We start from the raw sequence: 15842 nt of genomic DNA on the forward strand, positions 1-15842 counted from the left end.
ACACTCCCACACGCACACATACACACACACACACACACACACACACACACACCACACACCACGCACCACACACACCACACACCACACACCACACACACCACACACCACACACCACACACCACACATCACACACCACACACACCACACACACACACACACACACACACACACACACACACACACACACACACACACACACACACCACACACACACACACACACACACACACACACACACACACACATACTTACAACACGTCGCACTTCCGCACTGTTAGCATTATGGTAACTTCGCGGCGCCAGCTTTTCGATTCGTCGAACAACAGGAAGTGCATATCTATGCGCGTAGCGTGAAGACTGGATGCAATTCATTTCCCTTTGACACGTAACAATATTTATGACTGATTCTACGTTCCATGTAACGATTTCATAGCGATTTTGTCCAACTTAGCACTTTATTTTTTTCCAGTTTCAAATTTCTAAGTAAAAATGATGAATAATGATATGAAGAAAAAAATTAAAGGAAACTTCTCAATAAGAGATTTTTTCCTGTTATAATATAATAAATGCGAAATGAGTAGTTGGAACTATGGAAAATAGTTCTCGCTTCGTGAAACAAATTATTTTTACATACAATCTATCCAATTTGTATATAATCTCTCTCTCTCTCTCTCTCTCTCTCTCTCTCTCTCTCTCTCTCTCTCTCTCTCTCTCTCTCTCTCTCTCTGTGTGTGTGTGTGTGTGTGTGTGTGTGTGTGTGTGTGTGTGTGTGTGTGTGTGTGTGTGTGTGTGTGTAATACATAGTATAGAGATTTTTTAGCCATTATTAATAATAGTCAAAATTAATATATATATAAACATTTTATATATATATATATATATATATATATATATATAATATATAAACATTTTTATTTAATAGCATTATAAAATAATATGTACACATTAAAAGAAAGATAGTATAAGTGTTGAATATTAGAACAAAACAATTTTGTTTTGCTAACGTTGCGATTTAAAAAACTTTGAGCAAATGAGAAGAAAGTATTTTTTGTACATCCAAACTGACAACTAAGTGAATTTGTGTTATTCATATAGACAAAAACGAAATAAAGAACTACTATTAGATAAATAAAATTGATTAAAATTTATCATAAATAATTCTATATTCTAGAAAACACTTGATTTGAGATATTAAAAATATCCCTTCGTTATTAGCCACGAAAGATTTAAATATTATTAAAGTCCCGGACAATGCAAAGTTCAAAATTGGGACATAAAATATGTTTATATTGAGACATAAGATATCTTATCTTCCAACTTTAAACTTTGTGTTATCTAGGATATAATGCTCATGCAATACAATTTAAAATGATAACAATATTTACAATGTTAGTTGTACAAATTAAATCAAAGATAAAACAATGTAAAACACACTCTCGTTTTGCGCATTTAACTTGAATGTGTCTATTTGATTTTAGTCTCTTATTTTATTTTTATATAAAAATTATAATTATATATACATATCTAGTTTATAACTAAAATAATATTTTAAAAGTAAAAACGAAAAAATATGATACTTTTTATATGTACAATTATATATTATTATGTATATTATAATGTAATATAATAATATAATATATTATATATATTATATATTGAATATATAATATATTAAATATACATACACATAATATTAATATATATATATGAAATATATAAAATAATATATTTTTACTTTTACAACATAGATCTTTCGTGGACAAGTACAATAAATTAAATAAAGTAGAAAAGTTCTATGTAACACATATTTTTTTCATTTCTTTTTTTGAAAGACTTAATAATTATTTTTTAAAAAGAACACTGTTCATTTTTTTTATATTAAATAGACAAAATTATCCTAACGTATTAAATTGCACATTTTCTTATTGACTTTCAACTCGTGTACAGACTACAACAATTTCTTCGATAGTACCATACAATGATGTTACCATGGATACTATTTTCTGATTTGAGTCACAGTCTTACAAGTTTGCTCGTGATGAATATCACAAATCTTGTTGCAGCTCATATAAAGCGAGAAGCTTCAAGGAGCGTCCAAGAACATGCTCCTAAATACTTTCGTAGAAATCAGTCTTATGCAGAATCCATTAGCGTACATGTTCATATCTTTTATCGATATTACGCTTTCTTATCTTCTTCGAAATATCTTCTTGATGGCCTCTTTTCTTTCCGATGATACGAGAGCAAGTGGCGTCTTTCCTTCCAGATTTCGTTTGTCCGTCTGGCCTCCGGCTTGTATCAAGAGCCGGCAGACCTCTTCCTGCTTTTCCAAACTTATAGTATTTGAGACTGCTGCGGCCATGTGCAGTGGTGTATTGTGCATATAGTTGATTTCATTCACAACATTCGGAGTGGCCTTGCTCAGCAACACCTATGAAAAAATATGAAAAAAATTTGTAATTTGCATAAATGAAAATTGATGATATTATTTTTAGAATTCAATACCGAACTAAAGATCGCATGCCAAATAAATTCAAAATGTATTAAGTTAAATAAACGTATTAAGTTAAATAACTTATATCAAGAATTTGGTTTGATTCATCTTTGTAATTTATCTTTAAAAAATAATTATATATTTTCCCAAAACATTTATATCTTTTTAATTTTGTAACATTTTTCATCTTTCTGCAATTAATTAATTTATTTGTTTGTTTTGGATAATAATTAATTTTTCTTTAATAGTAACTAATAGAATGCTTTGTTTTATAAAATATAGAATAGCAAATGCAATATATTTAAATCATATAAAAATTATGTTAATTATTATTATATAAATGCTTTGATATAAAATGAAAAATGAGGATTTAGCAAATATTGCAATCTTTTTTAAAGAAGAAAAAGTTATTGTTACATGTTATGTAATGTATATACAGGAAAAAATGCCTCGAATACACAAAATTGATTTTTTGTTAGCATCTAATATAATACTTGTTTTGTCACTTATAATCATCAAATTTGATAATATTATCAACTTAACGTCATCAACTCAAGGGTTATCGCATGGAATTCTGGGTGAATAAAAGTGAATAAAGTTACATTTTATTTCAACATTCTTGTTGTCTTTCTTTATTCATCTTTGATTGATGAATTTTGCTACTAAGTTTATCTATCACTCAGATATGACGAAAGAGAGATAAAAAATAATCATTTCATTTAGTGGTACAACATAATTAAATTATCATATATATTCTGAAAGAGACATTTCTTTCAAACTAGAATTGGATCTTTTTGATGAATTTGAAATTAAAATTTTGTTAATGAAATATTATACAAGACAATTTTTTTAATAATTTGATATTTTAATAGTAATTAAATTGTAACTTGTTTTAACTAAAATAAGAACTTTAAAATTAATTGAAAAATAAATCTAATTACATGGATCAAAAACAATTTGTCAGAAAAATGTCAAATATTTGATAAATAATATTCCAAGATTATTAATTAAAAGATTAATCACTATATTAAAGATTAGTCACTAAAATATTTCCTTATTTTATTTATATTTTATTTATTATCCTTGTTCTTATTTACTTCCTCTTATTCACAAGAAAATTATAAGATTTCCTGTATACCGAAGCATTTCCTTTTAATTTCAAGAAACAAGATACAGTTCACGTAAATAAAAATTTAATAAGCCGATTATTATGCGATTGATGTTACAACTAATGCGCGCAATCGGAAAATTACTCAAGTGGATTACTTTCACAAGTGCGGGATCGCAACTCAATGAGGCTGCCATATGTAAAGCAATATCGCCGCACTTATTTTCGTGGACCTTGATGTCCGCGCCGTTCTCCAAGAGTAAACGCGTCGTGGCCAAGGACCTGACGCCTCGTCTGGCATGCGATTCGACTGCGATATGAAGAGCAGTCTTCCCTAAAACGCACACGCGTTCTTATTCCTCTATCTTAGATCAGACCATAGTGCAATTTCATGCTTTTTAATCTTGTTCTTGTTTAACTAACCCTCGTGATTGCGCTGGAACAGGTTGAAGGCTGAATTTCCTTGTATCGTTTTCAACGCCAATAACTCCGCTAAGACTTCTGCATGAGTATCTCCACGTGCCGTAACTGAGTGTATTAGCGTGTCACCCTAGAATGACAGAAATGACGATAGTATTAGAAAATTGTTGACCACGTATAAAATTATCTTCAACGTTTGTTAAAACATGTTAATTATAATTTGCTTAGTACTTTTTCTAGTGCGATCGTTAAATGATTATATAAATTTAATAATTGCAAACATTTACTCGCTGGAAATGTGTGTGTGTGTGTGTGTGTGTGTGTGTGTGTGTGTGTGTGTGTGTGTGTGCGCGCACGCAATATATATATATATTATATATATATATATAATGTATATATATATATATATATATATATATATATATATATAAACATATTATTAAATAATATATGTATGATTATTTTGTCGAGATAAAAGAAAATCTTTTCATATAACCGGAATAATGGGAATTATTCCGTTTAAAGACTCGTTTGTGAAGTGCATGCCTGATAAAGCATGCCTGATTAATTGCATAAATGCGACTTAATAAGTTGTGCAAAAACAACGTTTTTCTCGTAACGGGAAAATCATCAAGGAAACTTACGCTCTTGTGATATGTCTGATTGATATTAATCCCCTTCTTCAGCATTGCGGCGCCTATATATCCAGTAACGTATGGCATTTCCGGGCAATTCATGGCAGCTAAATATAAAGCATTTACTTTGTGTTTGTTCATCTTTGTTAAAGCTCCCTCCATGGTGCCCAATTTTTCGACCAATGGTATCAAGTAAGCCATCTTCTTGCTCAGTTCTTGTGGATTGCCCACCAGACACATCAATAGTCTATTGTATGCGATTGTCATATGTTAGTAGGCGAGAAAGAAAATTCTGATAATTAAAACAATAAATAATTTTTTGTAAATAATTTTAAAAATAATTTTTTATAAATAATTTTAAAAATTGAAGACATATAGAAGTCAAAGTAAACATAAAGATTGTTTATTAAGTTGTTGAAATAATATTTGGCATCAGCATTTATTATTAATTAGTAGATTATATCTTATATGAAAAGATTTAACATTAATTTCATACTAATTTACATATTTAATTATGATACATCCTTTTGTCGTGCATATTTATACATTTATATATAAAATATCTTACGTGTCACCATCCTCATCCGCGGCTGCTAATTCTTCTACGGATTTTTTCAGCAAATTGCCCATGGCTCTTCGTACATCATCATCATTTAATTTCTTCTTCAGCCTCTCGCTTGCTTCTACATCTGGTAATCTTAATATAGGCCATGGTGATATGTCCCGTTTCAGATTCCTATGAAAAATCAGGTCATTAGCCTTACTTTTTATCGCTTATTTATGAGAGAGAGCTGATAATCGTTTCACCCGAACAGTATAGCGGCGTAGCGAGTAACACAAAAATTTTAATTTACCAAACTTTATTAATATATAATTTAAAAATGATTTACTTATGAAAATTAAAAATATATGAAATATTATTCCAAATGATAAAATTAATAAACAAATGTACAGTGTATTACAGTATTTAAAAGTTAACACACATGAGATAAGTATATTATTTTACAAAGATTACGTAACACGTAGGAAAAATAATTATCATATAAAATGTATAAATACATATGTATAAATATAAATTAGGATTAATAATAGATGTGAAAAGGGCAAGATTACAATGTTTTATAATCTGATTTTTCAAGAAACTTTGGAAATTCTCATGGCCAAGATGTTGATTTGATAATAAATTTACATAATTAAAACAAAAAAGTTTATCAAATAAGTGCTGTCAATATAACAGATTTAATAATATTATACAATTGTTGATAATATTAACAATTGTCAAGACAAACGAATAATCAATCTTATTCAATTGAATTGTAAGGTATTGACTGTGATGAGCATAATTAACAATAATGTTATTAATGACACTTGTATCTAAAGTACTGAGAAATCAATCTTTTTTACAATGCATCCTTAGCTATAATAAAATAATATATATACATGTAAATTCTATTTCTAATTTATAGTTACATATTTTCGTATTTTTCAACTGCCCGAAGGTACTGGAAGTATAAAAATACTACTAAAAACTTGAATAGTTAATTTATTGTAACACTTCTCGTTATGTATTTCATATCGACATCTGTTATTAATTTTGATTATATAACTACATGGAAAATATCATAGAAAATATACGTATTTTTTTACGCTCACGAGCAACATCAATGCAATATGCGTTTAGAAATATACAGCAACAAAACTGAAATTTTTTTCTGATCATATCTCTGAGACGAAAATAATTCGAGAAATATCCAGTATTAATCCACATTCAAAAATTATCATTTCTTTCCAGTGTCAATACTTTAAATCATCTCTTTTACTTGTTTACTATATTTAAACATTCTTTATTGTTTTCACATATATATGCAACTTTATTTCATGCTTACCTTGGTGGAGGATTAGGTACAAAAGAGGAGACCATCGTTGGTATCTGATAGTCGCTGAATACAAACGTCGATTGTAGTTGATTGTATGTCTTGTCTTCATCGATGGCATGAAACATCGGATACTTCTCTTGCGACGCAGGCAAGTTCTGCTCGGATGTCTTCACGGATGTCTCATTGCTCAATCCGATCTCAAGCAGAGTGTTCCCATTGTGCGGCACAATATTAACTTGGCCATTTTTCGGGATCGATTCGTAATACTTTGATTCCATAGCTGTCGCGTAACCATTTACCGCGCGATTCACGTACGTGCAACCACCGTTGCTTCCCTTGTTCGCATAAACCGACAGAAGCTCGCCGTTAATAGGTAGATTTCCAACTTGGATAGGATCTGCATTGGATATGCCCAAACAAGCTTCCGGCTTCTCGTTTCGCATAGTACTCGCAGAATATTCGCGCGACACAGAATTCAGATCACTTCCCAACGTTTGTACGGATTGCTCGTTATAAAACGGTAAGTAAGGAGGAATTGAAGTAATCTGCGATTCTTTTAACGCTTCGTGCCCTTCGATCTGTCCGTTTTCCTCCAACATCTGATCCATGAGAGGAACTGAGTGGAACAACTGATGGCACAACTTGGAGGAATTGGAAAACTCGTCGGTAGCGTCACTGCTATTGACAATCGTTTCTGAAGAACAAGGATCTTCGGATAAGGATTTAACAAGCTGTTCCACAATTTGATAATTTAGAGGCGTATGGTAATTCGATGGGCTAGGCACATCATTGTAGGATTGATTGGATGAGGATGATGAAGACATTACTTGCTGCATTCGATACGTCGATGCAACCTACGCAGAAAAACATCCGTCCAATTGTACTACCTATCGTGAATTCATTTTGTATTTATGCTAGGTCGTAGCGACAAATGATAACTACTACATAAATTTATACAGCATAACAACATAAGCTGTTAGATAACTACTTGAATGCTTTATGAGATTCGTCAAACAATAATAAAACATATTTTATGGATGAAACAACCGGTTGGACTCAATTTTAAATACTGGAATCTATTATTACAACTAGTACATATATCTTTTTTATGGCATCCCCCTCCCTCTCTCTCTCTGTTTATATATATATATATATATATATATATATAATATATTGAGTTGGCAAATAAATTTGTTCGGTTTTTATAGAGTAAAATAAAACACAACTTTTTTGATACACAAAATTTTAATTAATTATATATTGACCATTTTTATCAATGACCTCTTACCATCTTTCCACTAACTTCATTATATCGCGTTCGTAGAACCATCTGCGTCTTATCTCAGCAAAAAACCAATCCAGGTGTATTTTGACGAACTCCTTATCCTTAAAGATTTTCCCGTTCATAGAATTTTGCAGCGACCAGAAGAAATGATAATTAGAAGAGATCAGATCCGATGAATACGGAGAATAAGGCAAAACATCCTAGCCAAGACTAAGCAATTTGTTCCGGTAGTCAATGGGATCTAGCGTTGTCATGGTGGAAAACAACATTCCTGTGATTTATCAATTCTGGATGTTTTATGCGGATTGCTTTATCCAATTTCATTAACTGCAAGTAGTATACGGTTGAATCAATCGTTGTGCCTGACGGTAATGCTCGTATTAGATGATCCTTAAAATCCCACTATATCGAGAGTATGATCTTCTTCGGGTGCAATCCCGCCTTCAAGATTGTTGCCAGCGGCGACTCGCTGCTGTTCCCTCATGATCTTTTAACGCACTCTAAACAAGCACTACATTCATCGCTCATCCGCTTTAAAAATAAATCGTTTTCTTGACATTTCCTTGCAGCGAACCGCAGATGAATATGCGAGTGACCAAGTTGGCTTCGGATAATTCATGCGGCATCCAATATTGAACCGAGAAACGTATCCCAGCTAAATAGTTTTCTACGCTTGTATAATATATTCAATACCGTAGCAATCTCCGATTAGGAGATGGATTTTTATCGATGATGGTCCAGTCGTTCGAGTGAAGTTGATTAAAGTGATGGTCTTGACATCACAGAGCAGGGCGCATCATTGACGTCGAAATCTCCAGAATGGAATTTGGCAAATCACTTTTGGCATACGCGTTCCATTAAGGCATCATCCCCATATACAACATTTTTTATAAGCAGCTCTGCTGCCGCTTCGTAGTTCATTTGCTTTTTTTGAAATAATAGAACAAAATATGACGATAATGCACGTTATTTACTTCTATTTTCACAGCTACGCAGTACGTACAGTACTGACGTTAGCCGTACCAAAATTCACAGACAAATTATGTGAAACATAACTTTTGAAATGCGAATTTGAGTTGCGCGAAGCAAGTCAGGCGTCAAGAAAAAAAAAGAGTGAACGGACTAAATCTGCAAAAACCGAATAAACTTATTCGCCAACCCAATATTAGATATCATTAATATCATCATGAAATAGTTTAATTAAATAAATTGATATAATAAACAACAAAAATTATTTAAATAATATCATAAAAGAGAAATCCTCTTTGATAAATATAAAAATATTGCCTACCAAAATATCGTCATGATTTGCTAGAGATAAATCAGACGACCTATCTTAACAAAATAAATCGGACGCAACATGCGATTTGCGTATTTAATCTATAATTCAGTTCAATCCTTACTCGAGCGACTTGCACAATGTTACACGTTTTCGAAGCATGCAAATGCAGTCGCTCGCGCAGAGACTTCAGCACTTCGTTTTACTTATTCCAGGCATGCGAGATTCGTCGAAGTACCACTTATGCGTGCTCCTCATACATTTATGCAGATTATTGTGAGCTTACCTGCGGCGAACCGAGCGGGCTGCTGATGACGTTGCCATGCATCCGTGGTGACTCCAAGTTTGTAGCGGATTCCGTTGACTGGGCGCGACTAGATGTTCGACTGTTTGACCTCGAAACGACGTTGAAGCTGCTTGCCGGGGAATCGGACCAGGTTTTCGTTCCCGGCGAGGGACTTGAGTGACTGCTGGCATCTGAGATTATTGCGGGTTGAAGATGCGGCATCATATTCATCAAGTATTGTTCGGTATCATTAACGACTATGAAGGGAAGTGCCGCGGTCTAAAATAAAATAGATTTTCCTTTAGAGAACAGAATTAGGAAAACTAAAACTAGGTACTAGAAACCTTTTTATATCATATTTCTTTCTATTGCATCAATATAATCTCGATCAAACCAACACGTATACAATCTGTGTTATTTTATGTATAAAATAATTATGTAATTGCACGCGCGCACACACACACACACACACACACACACACACACACACACACACACACACACACACACACACACATTTACGCGTGTGCGCACATGCATTTATATATATATATATATATAGAGAAGAATTATCTTAATAATTCAAAATTAATTTCCTTTATTTCTAGTATGACAATATAATTAAATTTTTCTCTTTCAAATGAAGATAAACCGAGATGATTAATATATATATCCGTTTCTCTTCCGATTATTTGAGCTACTAAATCTAATCAGATCTAATCTTTGCATTCAAATAGCATTCTATGTGCAACAATTCTTTTTGCCATAAAAATGTTTATTATATATATATATATAAAAAAGTAAATTTTTAAAAAAGATATATTTTTATCTGAAAATAAAAATTTCCTTTCTTTTTCGAAACTATTGTGAACAAATTTATCTGAAAAAATTAATTAAATTCTTCATGTTTTAATTTCATCATCTTTAAAAATTATTGTCTTTAGTGCGATGTAACAAAACAATAATTTAATAAGACTTACATTATTACTAGAAATTTCGCTATGGATATCGCCATTCTCCGCGATCCAATTAGTATCCATAATTGAATTCGCTTCGAAGATCTGATTTCGGTTCGATAATTGATCTAAACAGGGATTCAGCTTTTCACTATAATCTTTATTTTTCAAAATCTGCTTGGCGGTCTTATCGTAATCCATTGCTGCATCTGCGGCATCATTGAAATGCGAAAGCCAGTTCATGGTATAAGGCTGTCTTCGAAAAGGCTGGAAATCAGGCTTTATCGGTCCTCGTTCGATTAAATCGGAATCATCGGAATCTTCGCTTTCCTGCTTTTCCACCTGTTCATTTTCTGATTCGTCATCCAGGGAATTTTCATCATACAATCGTTTCTTATCTTCAGGCTCATCGCATATGTTAAGTGGCAAGCAGCCTTCATTGTCATCAACCGTAACGTTATTCTCGTTGTTGTTTATGTCTTCGTTATCAGTATGACAACCCGTTTGTGACTTACAACTGTCTCGATACTCCACATTGTCCACATTTTCGTTATTGATGCAACGCGTCCTATCGAAGTTCTCGTTGGCATCGTTGTCCTCATCTTCATCGTCATTACGTCGTAATCGTAAATTTTCCATTTTTTCAATTATATTTTCGGTCAGTTTCTCGCGGAAGTCTTCGTCGAGATTGAAGTTCTTGTCCGCGTCCGCACTCGAGCGGCAAGATGTGTCCGGACTGGTAGACATATCTTCGGATTCAGTTGATCCGTAATCTTCTTCCAAAGAGCTCAAAGACGAGCGATTTGGAATCGAGACGTGTTGCAGTGTCCGTTTCTCTATTCGAATGGGCACAATTCGCCCGATATTAGCCATGATGTATTGTTAAAGTTTTTCTTAATTTTTATTAAAAGTTTCTCCCTATTTTATTTTAGTATGATAGTCCGAAAAAAATTCTTTTTAATTAATTGAACTTTCTTCACATATTTCTTCAGGTATCAACAAATTTCTCTTGATCTTAGAGAATTAATTCTGTCGTGAATCTGAAATAAATAATAGCAAATATAAATTTTAGCTCTAAAGATGATCTCATTAAACTTTTCTTATAAACATTTATTAAATGTAAAAATTATACAAAAGATTTTTATAATAAACTCTTATGTAAATATTGCTTTCATTCAAAATATACACATGTAAACATTTTTTTGTTCATTTATTAGAATTATATTTTCTTTAATTTTTAAAAGAAATTATTATTATTTATATTATAATCATACGTATTATAATCATACGTTAATAAAATTTAATTTAATAAAAATTATTCCATATTACTTAAAATTATTTAGATTAGAATTTTAATAGGTTTTATATGATACTACTGCAAATTAATCTGAATTTTAATCAAGGAAAAAAGTTAATGTGTTTATTAGCATGCATGACTAATGCATGCAATTATGAAATTACAATGAAAATATAACAAATATATGCAAATATTTCGATCTTGAGTTTAAATTCTCTTTAATGCGTCAATAAAATTATATAATATGTATTATATCATGTATTCTAGGTTACGCAAGTGAAATTCTAAAATTATGTTCTTATTCTACAATTCAAATTAAGAGATGATTCAACTAGATGCATGATGTGGAGAATAAGTTTTAAAATAAAATAAACATTTTAAAGATAAAAATTGAATACATGTTTGATTTCTTAGGAGATTGAGTCTCAGAAAGAGCGAATGTCAAAGATGTGGTAATGAGTTTCATGTTGTTAATAATTGGAGCTCATTATCACAACAATATATAGAGCTCATTACCGCATCTTTGACATCTATTCTTTCTTTGATTAAATTTCTTAAAGAATCAAATGTATAACCAATTTTTATCTTTAAGAATTTTATCTTGATTCAAAAACTTGACCTTCGCATCATGCTTCACTTTACATTTAGTCATCTTTTAATTTGATTGCATAACGAAAGAGCTTCATAAAGAGCTTCACTTGCGTAAATATATTTTCATGTAAAAGGCATTCATAATTACATAATATAGTAGATAATTTATACATGTAAACACATGTACAAATACTTTTAAATTAACAATAAATATATTATAACAAATATTTTTAAAAATTTTTCAGAATAGTAAGCATCTTTCTTATAAATTTTATTTTTCATAATTGAATACATAATCGTAAACTTTGATGCAATGACTTGTGTCTTTGCGTTACAATAACTCCAAGTAAAGATCTTTTTTTACATAATAATTCACAGTGTTAACAATTTTACTCATTGCACAAAAGTGTTTACCAGTTAAGTGCGCTATCATTAGCTAAATATGAATGTTTTCTGCTTATTATGTACTGATATCTGACACTATGATGTATTGAATTTGTTGCTGACAATTTTATCGCTCGATAGTTGCTTCATTAAAGTTGCACATTGTTTCACAGAAAATATATCACGCATACACTATTCTAGCATAAACTTTCCGCAAGAATTCATGAACCAGATCAAGAAATGTCTTACTTCACTTAATAACAATGGTTATTGATAAAAGAAGAGTATTATAGAAAGTCTTGCAAAACATCATGAAGAACAAATATGTTTGAAGTAGAGATTGTTGAAAACTCTTTATGATAACCCACGTTCTCGAGACAATAAAAATGGCGTTATCGTCATTTAATGATCGATTACCAATACATTGATCATATTGTACATTACACGCAAAATAAAGTTCCAATTAATTTTAATTACTATTACTATTATTATTACTATTACTATTACTATTACTATTAATTAATATTACTGTAACGAATTTTTTGCTCATATATTTAAAAATTTTATTTTATTTTAAAATATATAATATATATATATATATATATATATATATATATAAAATAATTACATTCCAAAATCAGTTTTTATAAAATGTTGTATTTCTGTAAAGAATTATGAAAATTTTATAACTATATTACAAAATAAAAATTTTAATATAAAAATATATATAGTTTCTGATTTAGTTATAATAAATTATTTATTGTGATTATCATCAGTAGTAAAAATAAAGTTAATAATAAATCTTCACATTTAATTCAAATTTTAATAGAAACAGGAATACATTTTTACATCAGCAAAAACATTTCAATGTGTTAATTAAAATTTCAATATGTTAATTTAATTACAAAATTATTTTGATTTATGCCTCAATATAGTATAAGGTTTCGGAAATAGCAAAACATAAATTTCTCAAGCTTGACAAAGTTAGATATAGATACATATATTTATAACTATTTATTCGAAAATTTCAAGAGAAATACTTATAATAAAAATACTTATAATATTAAATTCTTGTAGAAAAATTTTTAAAATACTATAAAAATATATCATGTAAAAAATAATAAATATAATGTGATATTTAACAGAAAAGCAAAATACACACTAAATATTTCAAGTAATATATATAGGTACTATATTTATAAAATCAATCAAATTATAGGTTAAAAATAAAAAAATTAATTCAACTAATTAATACAAAAATATAATCACGTACTTGTCATTAAATTTCATTATTGAAATTAAATGATTAAAAATCAAATGGTTCATTATCTATTAATTGTAGGAGTCGGAATAAATAGTATGGAGAATACAAGAACGAGTAACGACAAAATTTTTTACTAATACTCATAATAAAATAATATGAAATTAATTCATGAATATTTATCATCAAATAATTAATCACTGAAGATGACTATTTTTAAATCTTGCTTACATTAGTCGCATCTTTCGACCGATTATTCAATTCATTCGTTATTCGCTCAATTTTAAATTCCCTGCGAAATCTTCGACCGAAGGTTACGAACCAAGCAGACTGTTCGTTTGATTAACAAATTTTTCCAATAAAACTCCACACCGAATGAAAAGACTTGATTATAAAACATTTCTCCAAAAAAAAAACAATGTAACAATAATGAAATTTAAATAAGTCTCTCAGGAAACAAACACTGAAATTATGATTTCATCGGAAAATTACACATTAGAAAGCTTACTACACAAGCTTATTGCACACTTAATTACAAGAAAGCTTATTGGATAAATAAATTCTCAAGTAGAAAATTTTCATTTAATGATAAATTAAAATTTCCTTTTCCGGAAATCCTTTTGATATTTTTTAAATGTATTGAATCATATCTCAGGAACTTTATAAAAAAATATTATAAAGTAAATCTTAAATAAAATAAAAAAGAATTGCTTTTTCAGAAGAAATCCAGAAAAGTTCTGTACATATGTATTCAAAACTTGCTCACGCAAACAGAAAGAGAATTGATATAGAATAAATTAATAAATTAAATTAATTAATATAAAATATAAATGAAAAATAATGTTGTGTACTAAAATATAAATAGATTGCGTGTATCTTATTGCAAGGGAATATAATATTTTAAATTAAGTTAATTTAAGTTAATGTTAAGTTAAATTAAGTTAATGTCAATTTTTAATTAACATTAGTACTTTAATACAAAACTTTCTCATATTATATCTCATTTTCTTCAAAATTCATAGTTCACAAGCAATCGTGCGATCAGTGAAGAGCGAAACGGATATGCAATTTAAAAATAATTAAAAGTAATTTAGAAAATTGCTGTGCTTCCGAGTGACCGTGTTAATTTAATATGCTGTGACGAACTGCGCCCGTCATCCATGATCGCGACCGTACGCAGTTTGTACGCATCCCACACAATAGATATGTATGTATGTATGTATGTATGTATGTATGTATGTGTGTACATCGTGTGCGAGTATACGCAATACCAACAAAAACTCGGCAAGTTGTTTATCTCAAGAAAAATGAATCTCAATTCTATATATATATATTTTTTTATATATTAATTTTTTATCTATATATCTTCTAATATTAACGACTTTCGAGCGATACAATATGGATAATGAAGAGTTTTCTAAGAAATTGAATTTCAAAGATAAAAAAAAATAAATAGATAAAAAATATTAGTAAATAGATAAAAAAATTTTCCATATCTTTAATTCCCACAGATCATATTTTAAGCCATAATTTAAATGTAGATTATTACATGTGTACTTTACTAATTAACTATGCTATCTGAAAAAAATTTGTTTAGTTTTCATTAATCATGATGATTTTTAAATCCGATTGGTTAAGATAATCAGTAAAACTGTTATTAGAAATTTACATAGAGTTTAAAAAAAAACCTGCAAGAATGATAAAAAAAACAGATATTTATCGGAATGATATAACTGTTTCACAGAATTGACCTTTTTATTTATAAACATGTAATTTATATTTTTGCGTAATCTCGTACGTGCGTAAATAAAAATATAGTAACAGCTGTGTGTATCAATATTTAAAAAAAAAAGTTTATATAGAGAAATCCCCTAATGATTCACATAAAAGTTTATTAAAAAAAAACTATTTTTGCAATTATTCATGATTTTTTGCAAGAAGATAATACGTAAAACCTTTTTGTTTTTAT

General features: G+C 29.7%; 2 protein-coding genes across 3 annotated transcripts in view; one reads left to right on the forward strand and one right to left on the reverse strand.

The window, feature by feature from the left end:
- The window catches only part of LOC105425792 (dynein axonemal intermediate chain 7 homolog), a 56693-nt gene that overhangs the window by 2625 nt on the left and 38226 nt on the right, over positions 1-15842 (forward strand). The window lies entirely within an intron of this gene.
- Positions 898-11214, reverse strand: LOC105425832 (uncharacterized). Its single transcript, XM_089079504.1, has 8 exons — positions 10365-11214; positions 9385-9663; positions 6544-7388; positions 5226-5393; positions 4667-4904; positions 4026-4152; positions 3761-3936; positions 898-2431 (listed from the first exon to the last, which is right to left on the reverse strand). The coding sequence occupies exons 1-8, from the start codon at positions 11211-11213 to the stop codon at positions 2189-2191; spliced, it is 2925 nt and encodes a 974-aa protein (XP_088935630.1). The 5' UTR covers position 11214; the 3' UTR covers positions 898-2188.

The sequence above is a fragment of the Pogonomyrmex barbatus genome, unplaced genomic scaffold, assembly GCF_055798465.1.
Source record: "Pogonomyrmex barbatus isolate J1 unplaced genomic scaffold, ASM5579846v1 scaffold3, whole genome shotgun sequence".
Taxonomy (NCBI): domain Eukaryota; kingdom Metazoa; phylum Arthropoda; class Insecta; order Hymenoptera; family Formicidae; genus Pogonomyrmex; species Pogonomyrmex barbatus.

Bases quoted from the DNA above. Each gene is read 5' to 3' on its own strand.
- LOC105425832 (XM_089079504.1), bottom strand. From the start codon at position 11,213: ATGGCTAATATCGGGCGAATTGTGCCCATTCGAATAGAGAAACGGACA. The intron at 3,937-4,025 runs GTTAGTTAAACA...TGTGCGTTTTAG, and splicing joins GTTCCAGCGCAATCACGAGG to GGAAGACTGCTCTTCATATC. The intron at 2,432-3,760 runs GTAATCCACTTG...ATTTTTTCATAG, and splicing joins GCGATCCCGCACTTGTGAAA to GTGTTGCTGAGCAAGGCCAC.